Here is a 20,671-nt window from a genome sequence, read left to right on the forward strand (position 1 = left end):
AAGGAGCCCAATTGCTCAATGCACCAGATGATGTCTTAATTATGAAATTCTCACAATGATTCTAAAGACTAGAGGGATCTTAAAGGACAATCTAATGAGATTCAAATGACCAGGTAGTAATTCAGCTACAGATTTGATTGAGGGTAATTCGGCATAGAACTCTAATTTGAAAAAAAAAAAAAAAGAACTTTGACATGTACCCAAGTGTAAAACCCATATTTGAAGATTGACCAATTTTTTTTTTTTTTTACATATAATGGTACCTCTACTTACAAAATTATTGGGTCCAAAAGTGCTTTCATAGCTTTTCATAAGTAAAAATGTATCATGTTAAAACCCTGATTCACTCCAAAGTCCTCAATACTACCGACTAAACTCTTTAAAAATGATCAAAATAGACCAATTTTCAATAAAATATGTTAAAAACACTTGCAAAAAAAGAAAAAAATGTTAAAATGAATAACAAAGATGGATTGGAAACCTAAACCCTTATTTGATACAATATATTTACTTTTAAAACCAGATCCTCATTTTAAACCTGGACGTACCCAAATTCAGGCTTTTTAAAAGATATATAAAATAACTCCCATTTTTTTTTTAAAAATTGCACTGACGAAAATAGGCATATGTTAATATTAAGGCCAACCTGACTCAAAGTGTAATTTAAATGCCTGCACACACACACAAAGCAGATGTAAATGCAATCTATAGATTTCCGAAAAAATAAATAAATAAAAATCAAATGTGGTTTTGTGAGTGTGGGAGTGAGGATTATTATTTTCTATGTATTATAATCCTTTACATGTCAAGCGCCTGCATATAGCTGGTGGGTAGAACGCCTTGCCTACAGTCATCCTTTATTCCACCCTCATATTAATGCCTTTTTCAAAAACATATTTTTCTGCGATTACGAGAAATCTAGTCAAATGAACCATATTAAAAATAAAAAAATCTAACGTCCCCTTTTCAGGATTTGATCGCTTAGTGAGGTTCCTGGTCATCAAAAACAGGAATACATATGGTCATAATTTTTTAAATTTTTAAGCAAAACAGTGGACTTGTGTCCTGCCTTGTCGCGAGGGGTGCCGAAGCTTATAATAACACAGTGGCGGTCCATGCATTTTCTTGTAGCGCCTTCAACGAATCAATCAACCCTCAAAAACTATTTTATGTCTATTATTTCTATTAAACCACTAGTTATGTGTTACTTTGTTAATAGATGGGGAATTAGAAGAAATAAAACATTTTTCCAATCCAATATCCTGTTTTTGGTGTTTTTTCAGAGGGCTGGAACGAATTAATTTTTTTTCCATTCATTTCAATGGGAAACGTCCGCTCGAGTTACGAGAACCTCGTCATACGATCTCAGTCTCGGAACGGATTACGCTCGTATATGTCGAGGTACCACTGTATAAGATTCAGATATTTCTTAGGCCAGCAGAGAAGGCCTTGAAGGCCCTGACGGCCCACCACTGTAATAACGCTTCTTTAATATGAAATGAGGTTATCTCTCAAGAGCAGAATGCCTCTCTTGGGCACACCTGCGACGAGCGAAAATAAATAGAACAAAGGCAAAAATGCATGTTTTATAACTTCCCAACTTGCAGCACAAAAAAACAAGCTCGCAGATGAACTCGCATTTTAAGAAGTATCATTGACCAAAAATGGAATTATCTTTATCGTCCAGGGAAGATTCTATTTCTCTAATCCTCTTTTTTACGTGATCATTTAAAAGGCTCTTAAAGCCAGAAGTGTGTGTGTTAGTGTGTGTGTGTGTGTGTGTGTAAGTGTGTGTAAGTGTGTGTGTTTGTGTGTGTGTGTGTGATTCTAAAACACCACGGCACATCTAGGAAATAATGTTTAATCTTCTTTTGGATTTATTGAGCAGAAAATTGAGCCGCGCTGATATTCCAGTGTGGGAACATTTATTAAAAAACAGGCCATATATGAGTGGAATTTAATATTGGCTGGTTTTAATGTTGCTCCTTCATAAATGTTTATGACATGAGCAGATCACTTTATTGCATCTCGAGTCTCATATTTGTAATATTTTTTGTTACCGAAGGACGAGGAAATCTTAGTTTCCTGTATTACACTTATTGTTTTGTTTATACCGAGGGTATTGTATTTGATTTTATTTTGGCGGGGTCAACGCAGTGCTACGGTATTACATGAGTCTTCAATGAATAGCATTTTTTATAGTTTTGACCGTTTGACATAATGTTTTGTGGTTTAAAAAGTTTTTAAGAGAGATCGCTTTGTTCACAAATTATTTTGTTGGTGTACCGGGCGTTCGTAGTACATTTGAGGGTGTTATTTTTTGCTTGGTCCTTTAAGGAAATAGTTGTAGCTTAACACTTGATTTCATCACTGTTTCTTAAATGGCATGTTTTAAAGCTTTAATTTGTATGACAACAAAATACGTTTCTTCCATTACTTTTGCTTTTTAAATTGTTAAAAAGTTGATTTTTTGCTATAAAAATATTGCCATCTGGTATAAGAACCCTTCAGAAAACCTGATTTTAAACCCTTCCAAACCTGACCTCCCTAAATTATCATGTCAACAACACTTACCTTATTTTTTCGCGTATAAGCCGTATTTGTCGCAAAAAAAATGACTGAATCGAGGGTACGGCTTATATGCGCACAAATTAGACCTGACATGCACGAAACTGCAAGGTGACAAAGACGAAACGCCATAACGCAAGACAATGCGGCTGATACGGTCATTCATTTCAAAATAGAGAAAAGATAAACAGATAAAACGCTAAACAAAAATTATTTTAACGTCTATGAACGAAATCCAAGAAAAAACATAAACCGTATCTTGCATAAAACGTGAAAACCTTACCTAGGGATGACAAACTAGACCGCTACGGACACACTTCCTGGTTGTACTGCTCACGTGACTTCCTTTTTGAATTTCTCTACGTGCAGACAACACCCTTTCAAAATGTGCAATCCAGCAATTGATTCAAAAAGTATCTCAGAAATACCACATGCGATGATTTTTCTTAAGATTTTCCCTTCAAAGTAACACATTTCTACTCCCTATTAAAACCATGAAAATGGACGTGAAAATTGTGAATCAGGGGGCGGCTTATACGGGAGAAATCGTAAAATTCAACGATTTTAAGGCCATTTTAAGGGTGCGGCTTATATGCAGGTGCGGCTAATATGCGAGAAAATACGGTAACTATATCAGTGTCACTGACGGCAGTAAAAGTCCAATACCTCCGCGAATGGAGGGGGAGGGACTAACGTACTTTTCATCAACCAACCACACATGCACCTACTCGAGGGAGTTGGACCATGAAAGACGAACTTCACTACTGACAAGATTCATTGCATTGCATGTCATTGGTTAGTGTGTGTGTGGGTGTGTGTTTTCCCAATGCTATCGCCTAGACAAAAGAGTGAGCTTACCTTGTAGAAGAATCCCAGCTTTCCTCCCACACACAAAGACCGTCACGCTGTGTCCCTGGCTGCGTTCTTGGGCCGGCGTGTTGTTGTGCCAGCCGCTGACCCGTGTGACGTTGTTTTACCTGCCAACGAGAGCCATAATGAACACGCCATGGCCAACTCACGCATCATTTGAAGTACGAGGCCGAGCTCGTAATGAAACGAGCTGTCATCTTGATGCATTTCGAATGTATTTACTCTCCAATCATCACCGAAGAGGAAATACAGGGAGTGCTCAATATTTTCAACCAGGAAAAACATGCTCGTGCTCACGACAACATTCACCCGTTTCCTAAATCGCCATTAAAAAGTAAAGCTTATGATTATATAAGCCAGACATTCCAGAGGATGTTCCCCTTTCCAAACACATGTCAAAAGGAATCATTGACTAATAATAAGGGCTTAAACGTAAAAGGTTGAAAGTAATACATGGTGCCTTTTCTTCACTTTGTGGTGTAAATTTTGGCATTTTGCACCAAGTTGACATTTCATTATTACAGCAAACACCTTTCCGAGATAAAAAGAAAAAAGGAGGAATAATATTAAAGATTTTATTCAAGTAAAGGTTTCGATGACTGATGAATATATGCTCAAATATGGCAGCCAATGAGAAGATAAATAGTAGGTGCAATGTAGTCCAGTGACATTGTTGCTAATGTTATGGAAATAAAAATAGAGCCCAAAAATATGGAATTCTAGCAATAGTGGGCCGTCAAGGCCTTCAAGGCCTTCTCTGCTGGCCTAAGAAATGTCTGAATCATATATTATATTTTGTCCATCAATACTTATTAAATAATTCCAAATTTTCTGTTAGCTTCCTTTCATTGCTTTGCACTGCTTCCAGATGTGTGTTTTCATATTGAAGCATGTAACCAATCACATTTCAGCCATTATTTGTTGCCAGGGTCAGAAATCTGCCTCAAGGCCTTCACAATCAGTTCTGCGGGCTCTGTTGCATTAAACAAGCGTCGATAAGACTGTTGCCTTAACCAATCAGATTTCGAGTTGGCAACACCACAATACATTGTCGCACGCATAGGGATACGTCATTGCCGTGTCACAGGTGTAGGGATACGTCATCGCTTTCACCAACTATGATTGACTAGTGATTAGCCATAGCTACCAAACTGTATTTGGAGCGAACTGCACACGCAAATATATTGTTGTGTTGATTTAAAGCCATTTTCAAGACGGACTATGCCAGAAATACGACAGGACAGGCTCGACTTTCAGCATTAGCTTCGATATAAAAGAAGGAAGAAAGAAAGGAGGATGGATTGTGTACAGTTAAAAAGGATTTTTGGTGAGTAAAATATGGCTATATTCCCAAATAATATTTCAATTGTGGGCCAAGTTCTGATATCTGAAAAGCTCCAGTGTTTGTATTTAAGCTCCAGTGTTTGTTTTTAATCACTAAATGCTGCTAGGAAGTGGATTTTACCCCATTTTAGTGCAATTTTTGCCGTTTCGTCATTGACGTCCATCGCTGTCTTTTCACACCCCGGCCCAGTTGTAATGTCTGAAAGGCTCGAGTATTTGTATTTAATCATTAAATGCTGCTAGGAATTAGATTTTACCCGTTGAAGGCGCTACAATAAAATGAACGGACCGCCACTGAATTCTAGTCTAGGAAGATTAGGAAACAAACGTAAACTATGACTTAGATGAAAATCTTGCAAGTAATGAATTTATAACAGCACTACAATGTCATTGTCTAAACCTGGGCATTGATTGGTTCACTTTAACCAACTCCAACTCCAACCTCTCCTGTGAAAGGCCTAAAAAAATGGAGTCTATTAAAACACTACAACCTCTCATTCTTTCAAATCGGTGATCTTCGTACACGAAACATTTCCGACATTAAAATTCAGCCATTTATCTCCTCCCGCTAGTTGTCTTAGCCTGAATTTTAAGTGTGTCCCATCCAGATGATGTATGACGCCCGATCAGGTTTATTGATCAAATATTATATTGCTACACGCAGGCTGTGTGCTTCTACTCACGAAAAAAAAACGGATAAACAGACTGTGCTATCAGCGGTGTCATTCACAGTGGAGTCGCAGATAAACAACCTGCTCCGAAAAGGATAAACACGCCGTCAGCTCAACAGACAGATGCAGAATGGGCTTAAACATGATCATGTCATTTGCACTTTTGAGCCTATTGTGATGCCAACATCCAATGGCGTCCCACTAAGCACGACGACCTTTAAAGGCGAGCTTGTCGGTCACGGATAAAGCGAACAGTCGGGTTGAAAACATCGTAGAGCCCCTTGACGAACAGACCGAGAAATCACCTCCGCTCAATCAACGCAACATTGTCGGATCATCTGCCTGTCGTTTGTACCATGTCAAGTTCCTCGTTTCCCCGTGTCTTCCCGTCAGGTTTAATTTTGTGAATTGATTTCCAAGACATTGTATTTTCTAAAGATTCTTATCTTAAGAATTAGAGTTTTGTTAGAGGACTCCATTCCAAGTCCTTGATTGCTTCCCTGCATTTGGGTCCTACACTACGTTCCACGCTAGACGTCGCACCCAAGACGTAACAAAATATCCAACATATACAGTGGTACCTCGACATACGAGTGCCCCGACATACGAGCAATTTGAGATACGAGTAAAGTTTTGAGCAAATATTTCATCTTGAGATACGAGAAAATTTTTGAGCAAATATTTATCTTGAGATACGAGACACATTTTGATATGCGAGCAGACAACGGACGTGAGAGGCTGCTCATAAAAACATCATGGCCACTGTCTTTCCCGTCACAACTCCCTCGTGTAATGTCTCTACGAGCACTGGGCGGAGCGTTTAATTTTTTCAGGGTTTTTTTCCCATTAGTCAGCGCAAATGGCGGAGCAATCGCTAATACGAGAGAAGTATGTATACAGTGGTACCTCGTGGTACGACAAAAATTTCGATCGAATAATTCGCCCGAGATACGATCAAAATTTCGAGATGTGACCAAGCCAGGTGGCCATGGCACTGTCTCTTTTGCATCTCTTTTGTGTATAAAATATATTTACGAGTACTGGGCGGACTTTGCATTATCCCACCCGTTTTTTTCCCCACGTTGGTCTACATTTACATACAAGGTAAACAACAATGGATCGGCAGAGTTTTGCAAAGAAAAGATCTGGAATACACTCGGTAATCCGATACGGGGAAGCGGCAAGTTCCAAACAAGTCTTGATGCGTTTTTTTTGCAGACTCCGGCGGAACGTCTGGGTGGGGTCAACCCGTAGAACTAAGGTAAAAAAGATTAAATCAAAATTAGAATTCAGTTTTGTGTGACGTTACATTAAACGTTTAGTGTCTGTATATATTTATCCAAGTTAATTCAAATGTGTTTGTTCGTTTACGAGTGTGTTGTTGCCGTGGATAAAGTCCCCCCGAACAGCTCCCCCCGCCTCCGTGTGTATGTCGCTGTCTATATCCCCGGCAAAGTGCGTCTAATTTTACTTCCATTAAACACATTTTATTGCTATTAAACCACTCTTTATTTATTACTTTGTCAATATATGGCGAATTAGAAGAAATAAAACATTTTTTCCAATACAATATCCTGTTTTTGGTGTTTTTTCAGAGGGTTGGAACGGATTAATTTGTTTTCAGTTCATTTCAATGGGAAACTTTCGCTCGGGTTACGAAAAGCTCGACATACGATCTCAGTCTCGGAACGGATTACGATCGTATGTCGAGGTACCACTGTATACTACTCCTCGTTGGCAAGTGGTCGTGCGTTATCCTATTGTGAAGATATATGTGAGCATCATTTTGGGAATATTTTGAAGGGAATAAAAAAGCAAACAACCCTCGATAGGATGCATCTGAAAGTCAGCGTGGAGGCGGGGAAAATAGAGCCAACCCTGGTTCGCCAACCTTGCTTTAGATGCTTATTTTATGTTAGCACTGTAAATGAATTGCCAGAACCAAGCACAACTACACGGGGAATGTGTATCAAAACCAGCAGTGCAAATGGAGCCTTATTGCTTTTCTGATGTTTTCATTTTGGTCGTGATAACCTTGCACGCCTGGTGCTCGCAGCTGTGCGCCATCAACTAGAAACATTACAGCCCAAGCCTAATGTTGCATCCTCCCTACCTCGCCTCCATCGACACCTCCCGTCCGCCGCTCGAGCCCTCCGTCGAGTGTTAACGGGGGTTCGCAGCAACCCGTAAATGCGACCAAATTGCCCGTGCAAGCTAAGGTGCTTAAGCGCAAGCGTGATAATCTACCAGTCATGAAAAACATGACACCACGTATAGGAATTAATCCCAGTTTTGAAAAAGCAGGCCTAGTTTTCAAGTCAGTATTGCACTCCTCCCTCCCACTCTGCGCCACAGTGGGGCTGTATGCAAATAATACAGCACATATTTGATCTGGAATAATGTAGTTCATAGCCAGAAGTGCTACGCGAGTACTGTATATATTATCGTTGGAGATGGAATTTACCATCTGCATCCCAGTGCTATTTGCTCATTAACATGATGACCTGTGGCACTGAGTTACTCTCTTGTTTATGTTGGCACTTTTCTGCAATGGTCTCATTCGTCTGCTACGTTTTTGTTTTCATTATATACATATTTCAACACGGAACTGCCCCAAAGCTTTTGGAAAATGCTGTATAAAGTCGAGATTTTAAATATTCTCTCCTCTTTCCTCAGATGATAGGCTATTTAGTGTACAGTGGTACCTCAAGATACGAGCTCAATGCGTTCCGGGACTGAGCTCGTATGTCGATTTTCTCGTAACTTAAACGAATGTTTCGCATAGAAATGAACTAAAAACAAATTTAATTGTTTCAACCCTCTGAAAAAAAATCTAAAAATAGGATATTGGATTGGAAAAACATTTTTATTTGTTCTAATTCGCCATCTATTAACAAAGTAACAAATAACTAGTGGTTTAATACTACTAAAATGTGTTTAATATTATTAAAATTAGACGGATTTCGCGGAAGGGAGCGAGAAAGACTTTTTGCACGGTAACGCGCTCGTAACATAACAAACTAATTTAAATGAACTTGGATTACAATGCAGACACACTCAAAAATAAGTTTAATCGAACTTTACACTAAATTTAATTCTAATTTTGACTACAAAACTACACATTTCTGACAAAAACAAAATGTTTAACCAGAAATGTGAAATAAAACCACTTTTTCTCATTTCATTTCGCTCATTTCACAGCCCCAATTGCTTCCCACTCCTTTAAAGTTGACACTAGTGCATGAAAATATTATTGTTCAAATCCAGTACATGAGGGTTTTATTCCTAATATGCGTGAGTGTGTGTGTGTGAGTGTTTGTTTTGTTTTGGTTTTTTTTGGGTTTTTTACAAGTGACATAACATTCCCTTTGGTATCTGGCGAAATCCATTCAGTAGGTCGGGATGTTTGTCCCAAATACATTTTTATTTCTACTTCCGTTCTTCCTGAAAAGAGAATCTCTCCTGGCATAGAAGAAAAAACATTTAAAATATTATCATAACGGTTTCTAAAAATGTTTTTGTGCCCTGAAAGCATTCTCACAGAAGCGAGATTCATTGCGGAGCTCCAGGTTGTGCTTTCAGAACACTTTGTGTAATGTTTTTGGGTATTTTTTCTATTGCTTGAGGGGTTTAGTTAGTAATAAAAAACTTATGGACATAATGTTGAGCCCATTTTTGTGTATACATGTATAACGTATGTTGTTTTGTTTTCAAGGAAGTAACTGCTGGTGTGTAATATACTGTATGTTGCTACGCTATAAGCTATCAGTGGGAAGTAATCCATCTAAGCCGGCAAGGCGTCTCAGCTTTGTCTTTTCGTCGTAGCGTAGCGGCCCCTCGCCTCATTCTGTCCACATCACATGACCAAATGAAAGATTTAGCGGCGGCATCCTTTCCGTCTCCACCGCAGCATCGTTTTGATACGTGTCACAGCCCGCCGTGTTTAATTGGGAGAGACCGCAGCACAAAACTCAGGAAATAAGGACGGCTTGACAGGCAAACAAGCGTTCCCATGAGCGAAAGGGAAAATAAATGGAGAAATAAATAACTCCTAAAAGATGTTAACGGCTTCTTGTTTGCGTCTTTTCAGTCCTTTAATGGGTGGAGGATGGGCTTTCATGGACGATTGACAGATGCATTTTCTGCACATTAGTGTTATTAGTTTCTGCCACGTTGGGAGAAAATGAAGACATTGTGTTGTTGTTTTCCGGGTGGAGGGCTTGGATCCGATTGAGCAAGGGTGTCAGACTCGGGTTGGTTCGCGGGCCGCATTAACGTCAACTTGATTTCACGTGGGCCATTTTAGATATAATATTTAGATTTTTTTTTAAATAAATGGATTAAAAGACCTGGATTAACAGCCCTGAATATTCAGTTTTTTATAGATCTAAAACAATGTTTATTTTAGTTTTTTTAATATCTTTTTTAGATTTTACAAAATGATTTTGGAACTAAAAACCCAGAAAAAATGGATTAAAAAATTACAATTATTGATTTAAAAGGGGGTATATCAGGAAATTTAATATACATCTATACTCTTCATTTTAATTTGATCCTAAAATAGAAAGTCGGCACTCATGATTTACTTTCCCGGACCACACAACATGATGCGGCGGGCCAGATTTGGCCCCCGGGCCGCCACTTTGACACCTGTGCGATAGAACATTTCTTACAGTGTCAGTTCATTAGATATAGTGAAACTGTTAAATATGTAGATGCCACCTTACTTACAAAATCTTGCAACACAAAGCTCCTCCACTGCATGATTTTGTACAAAAAAATACCAAGAAATCAATAAGAGCTGGCTCTAGAGGTGAATGTGTAGTTCCCTTCAAAAAGAGTGCTAAATTAGCTAATGCAACTTCTCTGTTCATACCTGGAACTCAATACCAATTAACGTACGTGAACTCCAGTTTCTGAACCTCTTGGCCAATCATCTTAAAGCCTGGCTGTTAGACGAACAAAATTGCGATCACAACGCTATCTAAAACTGTGCTACGTGTGTCTGTGTCTAGTATGTGTCATCATTTATCTTCAACTTACACAAGGGACTAAAGATGGAAATTAGCCCTCGGCTACAATCTTACATATACCTATATGTTCATTAACATGAATATAAATATGTTCGTTAATATGTGCTGTCCCTTAATAAATAAATCAAACTCAAACTCATTCCAGAAGTTGCACAGTTCGACAGAAAAAGAACTAAAACTATAAAATCATGAAAAAAAAAATGACACTTCACAGCTAATTCAAATAGATTGGATGACTATTTCTGACAATTACTTTATGGAGTACTACAGACTCAGTTTGACCTTATTTTATATCCGTGCAATGATTGGCCCAGCTTTAACCACTCTGTGACTACGTAATTTTGATTTAAACAAAAAATGTATTCCCAAAAAAAGACATGGCATCCCATTTTTTCCAGCCACATTAATAATACTTGCTACACAGAAGTATGACATCAACAAATGTGGACATCAGGTTTCAGTTATAATTATTTTTAGAGCACAGGTGTCAAAGTGGCGGCCCGGGGGCCAAATCTGGCCCGCTGCATCATTTTGTGCGGCCCGAGTAAGTAAATCATAAGTGCCAACTTTCTGTTGTAGGATCAAATTCAAATGAAGATTATAGATGTATATTATATTTCCTGATTTTCCCCTTTTTAAATCAATAATTGGAACTTTTTATCCATTTTTTTCTTTAGGTCAAAAAGCATTTTGTAAAATCTAAAAAATAAATATAAAAATATTTTCCCTTTCCACTTTAATATTGAATATAATTATTTTTTTAAATGTTTCTATTTGAAATGAAAAACAAATGATTATTAGATGTTTTCCCTTTAAAAAGGTTCAAATAAACAGTTTTATATCTATAAAAAATGAATATTTAGGGCTTTTGATCCAGTTCTTATAATCCAGTTTAAAAAAAATCTAAATATTATATCTAATATGGTCTGGCCCACATGAAATCAAGTTGATGTTTTTGCGCCCTGCGAACAAACCTGAGTTTGACACCCTTGTTTTAGAGCCTCTTCTAGTCCAAATGGCCTGTCAATGACAGCCAATGAGTTCAACAAGTTAGCGCTATAATGCTACAACCCTAGGATGGGTTCACTATTTTCCAAACAACACCCGCACCTTATAAAAGCCTTGAAGCGCAGAAAACTTCTCCAAACACGGCCATTCATCAACATCTTGTAAAATCCATAGTGAAGGTTGAAACAGAGGTTGGCTTGAGCCATATTGTAGCAATTTTGCATCGATTACAAACGTCTCTTGCGACAGCCAGGCACCGCTATGATTTATTGCCCTCAATCAGGACCCCCAAAACAAAACTTAAGTCCTAAACCCAGCACTCAATGCCCAGTCGCAACTTTATATAGCATCCAACATCCCACAAAAGCATGACCCTGGCAAAAATTTGAGGAAAAGCCGTTTAAAGACTGACGACTTAAATCTTGCCTCACTTTTTCGAGCACACGGAAACGTTTTGATCTCAGAGTCGCGGCGCCCTTTCCTTGTTAATCGTCATTAAATGTTTCAGGAGATTACACATTTTAATGTTAATTAACGCTGACCGTCAGCCTCAATCTGGTGCAACCTGCTGCAATCTTGGGAAATCGTGCTCAGTACAAGGATAAAAAAAAAAATGAAAGTTAAAAATTGAGATCCGTCTTCATGGTCCAAAACGCCAAAGAGAGAAAATTACAAAAAAAAAAGGATAGAAATTACTCAAAAAGTTTTGAACTACCTTTGCATGACAACGTGAATAACAGTAGGTAAAAATATTTTTGGGTTGTTTCACATCTGACAGCTATTTTTTTGTTTTGTTGCAGAATCCAAAACAGATCACTATTTTCCTCAAAGACGCCATTTTTTTTTAAACAATACCACACGGGTAGTTTTGTCCTTGAAGTTTCATTATAAGTCACTGTCCAAAAATTGACTGCACCCAAAACCTTGCTCAAAGGTCAGTTTCAAATGAACTATGACCACCCGCCTTGCTCTCTCCATGCCACATTAGCTCAAAGACCATCAAAGTCCCCACCATAGAGCACGCAAGCCCTCTAGTGTCCGACGCAGAACTGACAGGCAACAATAAGTTTGCAATTAATCAATGTCATTCATCAAAAAGTGAGCTTTGGGAATTTATATGTATACATACATCCTTAGAATTTAATACATTCCTTTGTGGTTCGTCTGTAAAAAAATTAAAAAATAAAAACAGAAGGGTAACAAGGATAAGTCCGCAATCAATTTAACTAATAAATCACCCCCAAAACAAACAACTCAAATGGCAACAACAATTCCGCGGTACTCGGCCGTTTGGTCACCGAACTTTGGGTTGCCGGACGTTTGGTCGCCCGGAAGGTTATTGATAATTACCATTTAAAATTGTTGCTCAAATTCCCTAAATACAAACTGCAAATTATTATTTAGTCATACTTAATGCCCTATTAATTATTAGGCTAAAGAAAAGCTCCAAATTTCCTGGACTTTTATTGTGTTTTGTTGGAGAACTTGTTAAGACCCTGTCTGACGTCCCTTCCTAAGGGGACAACTCATGTACATACAAACTCTTATGCACTCACACGTCCGCTCAGTGAAACTGCTCAGGGCCATTGTTGGCTTTTATTGATGCGTAGACCGTGTTGTTTTACCTTGTTTTGTCGCCGGACTTTTGGTCGCCGGACTTTTGGTCACCGGACGTTTGGTCGCCCGTTGTTTGGGTCCGGGCGACCAAACGTCTGCGACCAAACGTCTGCGACCAAACGTCCGGCGACCAAAAGTCCGGCGACCAAACGTCCGGTCACGCAATTCCGCACTATCCTCTACTGGCAAATTCCTAACATAAAGAAATCTGCCCTCTACTGGGCAACATCTTCCTGAAAATCCTCAATTAATGCAATAGTCCTGACACAAAAACGTTGAGATACAAAATGGCCAATGCTACATCGCTACGAAGTTTCAACGCAATCGGTTGGCGAACAACGGGGGACTCGGATCTGAACCTAAGACTAAAAATCCCTAGTACAAATTTCCTTCTTATGTGTCTCCAGCTAAACAAAATAAGTTGCATTTTTTTGTTCGTGTTCATCCCCAAAACAAGCGAGTTTTGAGACCTTTTCTAGCTATACTTTATCGTACGTATATGCTCTTTAACGCTATGACGGTGAAGGCAATACTGATCGCCCGGTTTGACCAGTTTTGACATCTACTGCCATAAATATCAGCGGCATGGACATAATATTCGACGGAGCTTTCACAGGTCGGAAATGTGAGGTATCTTAGTGATGGCCTGCATGAAAAAGTGCGAATCAGACATTGCTTTGGTACAGCTGGTTTCATGATGCCCGGCCGGCCCTTAGCTAGCACGCTTTAATCTGCCAGGCGCTGTGAAAATGTGAGCGGAATTCATTTGCCTTTATTCGCCGCTGCCTGTCAGCAGTTTGCGCCTAAGTCAATTAGATGCGGCCCACCGTGTCCCTTCATTGGCGAGATGAAGGCAGCGTTTGTGAATTTGGCTCAAAGGGGATAACAGCAAATGAGCAATTATCACCTCAACCTTTGTTCACGTATGACTTGTTATTTAATACAGAAGCCGCTTAATCAGGTTGAAATTCCAGCTGAAACTCGGACGCAACTTTGGAGTTCGCAGCCGCCATCTGGAGGTAATTTCGACCCATTTTTTTTTTTGGAAAGGCATCAAGCGATAAGTCTATGCCTGGCAGCCTGATTTAGAGGAATGCGTGACGAATGCTGCTGCATCATCGGCGATGACGGCGGCGGTTTCGGCTCAGCTGTCAATTGACGATAGAGATTCAATACGCAAATGACAGGACTTGCAGGTTATTACAGTTTCCAGAGGAAAAAAAATGTCACATTCACTGGCACTAAGGAGTGTTTGACGTTTCTTGGACGTCTGGTGACACTAAAATGTGAGTGTTTACCTCCAACACATTTTTAGATTTGAATCTAATGCTGTCAAAAGCAGTTAAGTTCTAATAAAGTCTTATTGCGATCAAGCATATGTTGATATATCTACCGTATTTTCTCGCATTTTATCCGCCTCCGCGTATAAGCCGTACCCTTAAAATTGCCTTAAAATCATAGAATTTTACGACACCCCAGATTCATATTTTTCTCCTCCATATTCATGGTTTTAATAGGGAGAACAAATATGTTACTTTGAAGGGAAAATCTTAAGAAAAATCATCGCACGTGGTATTTTTGAGATACTGTATGAATCGAAAGGATCATTTGTTGGATTGCATATTCTGAAAGGGTGTTGCCTGCACGTAGGCGAATTCAAAAAGGAAGTCAGGTGAGCAGTACAAGCAGGAAGTATATCCAAGTCTCCGGTAAAAGGTAAGATGGCGGCGCCCTGAGCGAGTTATTACAGGCAGAAGTGAGTTTTTTAACGTTTTATGTAAGATATGGTTTATTTTTTTCTTTAATTTCATTCATAGACGTCAAAATACATTTTGTTTAGCAATCAATCAGCTTATCTTTTCTCTATTTTTAAATAAATGACCATATCGGCCACATTCTCTTCCGTTATGGCGTTTTGTCCTTGTCACCTTGCAGTTTCGTCCATGTCAAGTCTAATTTGTGCGCATATAAGCCGTACCCTTGATTCAGTCATCATTTTTTGTGTTACGAATGCGGCGTATATGCGAGAAAATACGGTATATACGTTTACCGTATATATATTATGTATATATACATATATATGTTTACCGTAGTATGCTTAATTGACTCAAAAAGTGAGGCCTCCAATTTCCGAGACAATAACATTCATAAATTGCAGGTTTTTACAAACGCAGTTCTCCAGCGGAAAATTGATGTATTTTCTGACTCCCATAAATACACAAGTTTTTCGTAGAAATTCAGGGTTCCTACTTTGACTCTCATACCAAAGTCTTACTTCGAAACCCTAAAGGACGCCCTAACAAATTTTAAATAATCACGAGAAAATCACAGAACGTATAAAACAGATGACTATGTTGCGCAAAATTGGGCAATTTAAATGGGAATGTTAGCTACCGATGAACGTCCATTCTTTTAAATTAGCTTAAACAGCACTATTATTTCGCAAAAGGCCAAAACTATACGTTGTTATCCGGTGATTGTAAAGCTGTCAAGTAGCCGTGACAAAACACGCCGATTGGAAAAGGCATTAACGTCCTCTTTTATTGGTATGGCAACGCCATCCACCATCCAAGGGCTTAGCATAGCATAAAACAAGTCCTCCCCCTTTTGAACAGACGACAGGCACATTTTCAAAAATGGATTGCAGCCTTCACCTGAGCCTCGTTGTTTCATGTACGTACATTCTATTCTATTCTGAAAATTTCCACTGATGATGTATCCTTGCCTGGGGGTGAAAGATTCTCTCATGTGAGAAGGTTTGGATGAGGAGTTGTTCATCAATCCACACTGGGAGGGATAAAATGGGAACGAGGCGTTTGCTAAAATAACGAGACTAATACTGCGGCTGAGTGCGAAAATAAAATTGTTTTGCATCACTCTTTACTTTCTCTGGAGATATTGAACATTTCCCAAGTGAGGGAAGAGAGCATCATTGGCTTTCAAGCATTGAAAGGCCTCCAGAGGACACAACATATGGAGCAGGATGACATTTTGGGGGTGAAAAAGTGTTGTTTGGAGTCCATGTAATATACATGAATGATGTGGGATTTTATTTTTATTCTATCAAGCTAAAAAAATAATAATTGTGTGAGCCATGGCCGTCATTTAGCATGTATTAAATTTGACAGCAATGGTTCCTAAACTAAATTTGTAGTGTTTTGAATGAAAGACAAAATTCTGATTAAAATACAAATGAGAACTAATTGGAAATGTATTATGTGCTCGTAAAACTAGATAAAGTGTTAATATATAAATTGGTTGTTTTCGTATATTACTGCAAGAAGCGACATTTATACATAAACATGATAGAATTTTAAGGGCTCAATGCATTTTTAATGTGATATTTTCTTGTTTTTGTCTAATTTTGTATTGGGCGTTTTTTCAAGGTCAGAAGTTGCAAATTTCCAGTTTTTATTTTTATTTTTATAATACTTGCATGCTCCCACCTCCAAATTCAAGGTTCTCCCTTTTTAAATCCAAGAATTTGACGCCAAACTAAGCATAGGGATTGTCTAACGTTGTCAAAAAACTTTAGAAAACTGACATTGACATACGTGGACATGGTTACCATATACTCTAAAAACAAATGTTAATATTGTCTATGCTCATTTATGTCATATTTTTTAAATCACTAAAAATAGTTACTTATCTAATAAAGGCCAACAAAAGTATCAATATTTTGCACTAACGTTATTTTTTTTTAAATCACTAAAAATTGTCACTTGTCTAATAAAGGCCAACAAAAGTATAAATATTTTGCACTAACGTCATTTTTTCTTAAATCACTAAAAATAGTTAATGTCTAATAAAGGCCAACAAAAGTATAAATATTTTGCACTAACGTCATTTTTTTTAAATTGTTACTTGTCTAATAAAGGCCAACAAAAGTATAAATATTTTGCACTAACGTCTTTTTTTAAATCACTAAAAATAGTTACGTGTCTAATAAAGGCCAAAAAAAGTCTAAATATTTTGGTTAGAAAAATAAAAATCGGTGAAAGTACAGTAACAACATTTCTTGATCTTGTACAAGATGAGTTTTAAGAACTGCAACCTCAAGTTGGAGTGTGGGAGGGGAAGATGTCACCGTCTCGGCGGATAAAGATCAAACCGGGTCTCTAATCATGATGTGGACAACCACAGCCCGGCCTGCACTTGTGTCCGTGTCGGCGTGGCGTGAGGGTGACTCACCGCATCTGTGCTGGCCTCTGCTCGCTGTCACATCTTTGCTGACGGTTAACCCGCAAGTCCTCGTGTGCGTGCAAACGCCAATTGAGAAATGGCCGGCGATCCAAAATCCGCGCCTGTGAACCTGAAAACATGCAAGATCATTGCCCATGAATACGCCAAAAGTAAAAACTAAAGCCCACATTTCAACCATATTTTAACTTGAATTTCTCAATGCAATATGCACTTCTTTTTTTTTTTTTACCAAAACCTTCTTTCTAATTGGTTTGTTGATATATCTAACATTAGACAGATTTTTTGACATGGGTATTTTACATAAAGCTCATTAACATGGCCTGGCTATTTTTACCGTAGTTACTGAAGTCAACTAATCCGTTATTACTGAAAACAAACAGGAAATATGTGTATGGGAGATGATTACATTAATATTAAAGTAGTGACATCATTAGGTAAAACTTTAAGGAAGGTAAAAAAGCCCTTCTGACTGCAATGACTTACCATATTTTCTCACATATAGGCCGTATTTTTTGCAAAAAAAATATGACTGAATCGAGGGTACGGCTTATATGCGCACAAATTAGGCATACAGAGAAAGTACATTAAGAGAAAGTAGCAAACATAGTAAAGCACTGTACGAACAACTCAAATCAATTCTAATGTATGATCAAAAATATGTCTAATGTATTTGTAAATTTTATGACAGACAATTGGACCTCAGTCAAGGTCCTAACCTTGTGTGGTTTTCCTGTGTGTCATTCTAGCTTTATCTAGTTCTACATTGTCTTTTGCTGTGTCTGTGCTTGCTACTGCTACAAACTGAATTTCCCGAATACGGGATGAATAAAGGTTATTCTAATCTAATGTGAGTCCATTTTGTGTCATTTTCAGGGACTTCCAGGTTGCGGGCCTGTGTTAAATAATACAAATTTCTCCAATTCATTACGATGGACCTAATCCCCTTGCCGTGTAAACACATATTTAGCCATTCGTCCAGGCATTGGTGTGGAAGATGCTACCACCTACCTGATGCACAGGTCTCTTTCACACCTGGAGAACGCGGGAAGCACGCTGAGAATGATGTTTTTTGACCTCTCCAGTGCCTTCAACACCATTCAGCCGGTTCTACTGAGAGGGAAACTGGAAGAGGCTGGAGTAAGGAACCACCTAGCCGCATGGATCATCGACTTCCTCACTGACAGACCACAATATGTGAGACTCCAGGACTGTACGTCTGATGTGGTAGCTTGCAGCACGGGGGCCCCACAAGGCACAGTGCTCTCTCCACTCCTCTTCTCCCTCTACACATCGGACTTTAAACATAATACAGACACCTGCCACCTCCAGAAGTTCTCTGACGACACCGCTATTGTTGGACGAGTGACGGACGGGAACGACCTGGAGTACAGGGGAGTCATCACAGCCTTTGTTGACTGGTGTAGGCAAAACCACCTCTACATCAACACCAGTAAGACAAAGGAAATGGTCGTCGATTTTCGGAGGAATCCTCAACAGACCACTCAGGTGAACATCCAGGGTACAGACATTGAAATCGTGGAGAATTTTAAGTACCTGGGTGTTCACCTCAACAACAAACTAGACTGGTCCACAAACACAGATGCCCTGTACAAGAGGGGCCAGAGCCGCCTCTACCTACTGAGGAGTCTACGGTCCTTTGGAGTGTGCAGGACACTGCTGAGGACTTTCTACGACACTGTGGTGGCCTCTGCAGTGTTTTATGCAGTGCTTTGTTGGGGATCCGGGAGCACGGAGAGGGACAGGAACAGGCTGAATAAGCTGGTCAGGAGGGCCAGCTCTGTTCTGGGCTGTCCTTTGGACTCTGTGGAGGAAGTGGGAGAGCGGAGGATGCTGACCAGGATGATGTCCATCATGGACAGCACCTCCCACCCCCTGCATGAGTCTGTGGAGTCCCTCCGAAGCTCCTTTAGCAATAGACTGCGGCACCCTCATTGCAGGAAGGAGCGCTTCCGCAGATCCTTCCTCCCATCAGCTGTCAGGCTCTTTAACAAAAAAATGGCTTTGTGTTAAGACCTACCGTATGCATGCATGTACATTTATGTGTATGTATGTATGTATATATGTCCTAAGCAACACGCTTATTTGATTATATATTTATTCATGTATTTATTTCTTGACCTACTTATTACCTATCTATTACCTATCTATTTATGTCTAAAATGCCTTTCCTATTCCTGCATCCTCACCCTCTTGCCACTGGAACAACGAAATTTCCCGAATACGGGATGAATAAAGTTATCCAATCCAATCCAATCCAATTCATCTCCACGCGATGATTAAAATAGCTGCCCGTTTTCCCATTTTCAAGCAATCGGCATCGACACAGCCTCTTATCGGCGACCACACGGAGCGCCACGATGATGTTTAATAGTTGGTGTTAATTCCAACATCACAGCAGGATGTGCGATTACCACCTGGGATGATCGCCCGGCGCACAAAGCTCGCCGTGACACTGAGGCGGCGCGATAAAGAGAAATAATGATTCGGGAAAAAAAGCAGGGGGAGATGGAGGTGAAAAAGGGCAGACTTGTTTGCATGTGTTTGATAGCTTGGGGTCATTAAATCTCAAAATCATTACGGAGGATCTCATTGGCTTTTCCCTTGTGTGAGACATTAAGAAAGCAGTAATGATGTCTCTCCGGTGGATCGGACAGTGTAAAAACGTTGTCGGTTCGAACGCCGTCCTGCCAGCGAAAGTTATTTATTTTAAATCCTGATTACAACCAGAAGATGTAACGGCTGTCTTAAAGCTTTGGAGTTAGATTATTATTATTTGTTGATTCAAGAAAAGATTATAGTACCGTATTTTCACGACTATAAGGCGCACATAAAAGTCTTACATTTAGGCGCACTATAAGGCGCACATAAAAGTCTTACATTTTCTCCAAAATAGACAGGGCGCCTTATAATCCAGTGCGCCTTATATATGGACGAATACTAAAATTGTTATCACGATAAAATCAAATAAATCAGTCGATAGGGTACACCATCCTCTACAGCTCTCACAACTACGGCAAGCAACCCCCGACTCTACTATTTTCCCCGTAGAAAAAGTACTGCGCAGTGACTGCTGGGATATATAGTTCTTTTGTCAATACACCCAATGGATTGTGGCCTATATACATCGACATCAACACAGCTTTACGAAGGGTGGCAGGCAGCGCCGGGCTGGTTACGCTAGCTACGCTGGACATCGGCATCAACACAGCTTTACGAAGGGTGGCAGGCAGCGCCGGGCTAGTTACGCTAGCTACTGTTTGTGAATGGATTGTGGCCGCCTGGACGAACGTATAAAACTTCGGACACAGAAAATGAGGACTTTGATGGATTTGTGGG

The 20,671-nt window shown here is 39.3% G+C and overlaps 1 protein-coding gene across 1 annotated transcript in view; it reads right to left on the reverse strand.

Moving 5' to 3' along the window:
- LOC144070928 (uncharacterized) overlaps positions 1-20,671 on the reverse strand; it is a 138,277-nt gene that overhangs the window by 34,675 nt on the left and 82,931 nt on the right. The window contains exons 8-9 of the mRNA XM_077595492.1: positions 17,303-17,423; positions 3,427-3,545 (exon numbers count right to left, since the gene is read on the reverse strand). Coding sequence (XP_077451618.1) covers positions 3,542-3,545; positions 17,303-17,423 — 125 coding nt within the window. The 3' untranslated portion in view covers positions 3,427-3,541. The remainder of the gene's footprint in view (positions 1-3,426; positions 3,546-17,302; positions 17,424-20,671) is intronic.

Source organism: Stigmatopora argus, chromosome 3 (genome assembly GCF_051989625.1).
Source record: "Stigmatopora argus isolate UIUO_Sarg chromosome 3, RoL_Sarg_1.0, whole genome shotgun sequence".
In the NCBI taxonomy this organism is placed as follows: domain Eukaryota; kingdom Metazoa; phylum Chordata; class Actinopteri; order Syngnathiformes; family Syngnathidae; genus Stigmatopora; species Stigmatopora argus.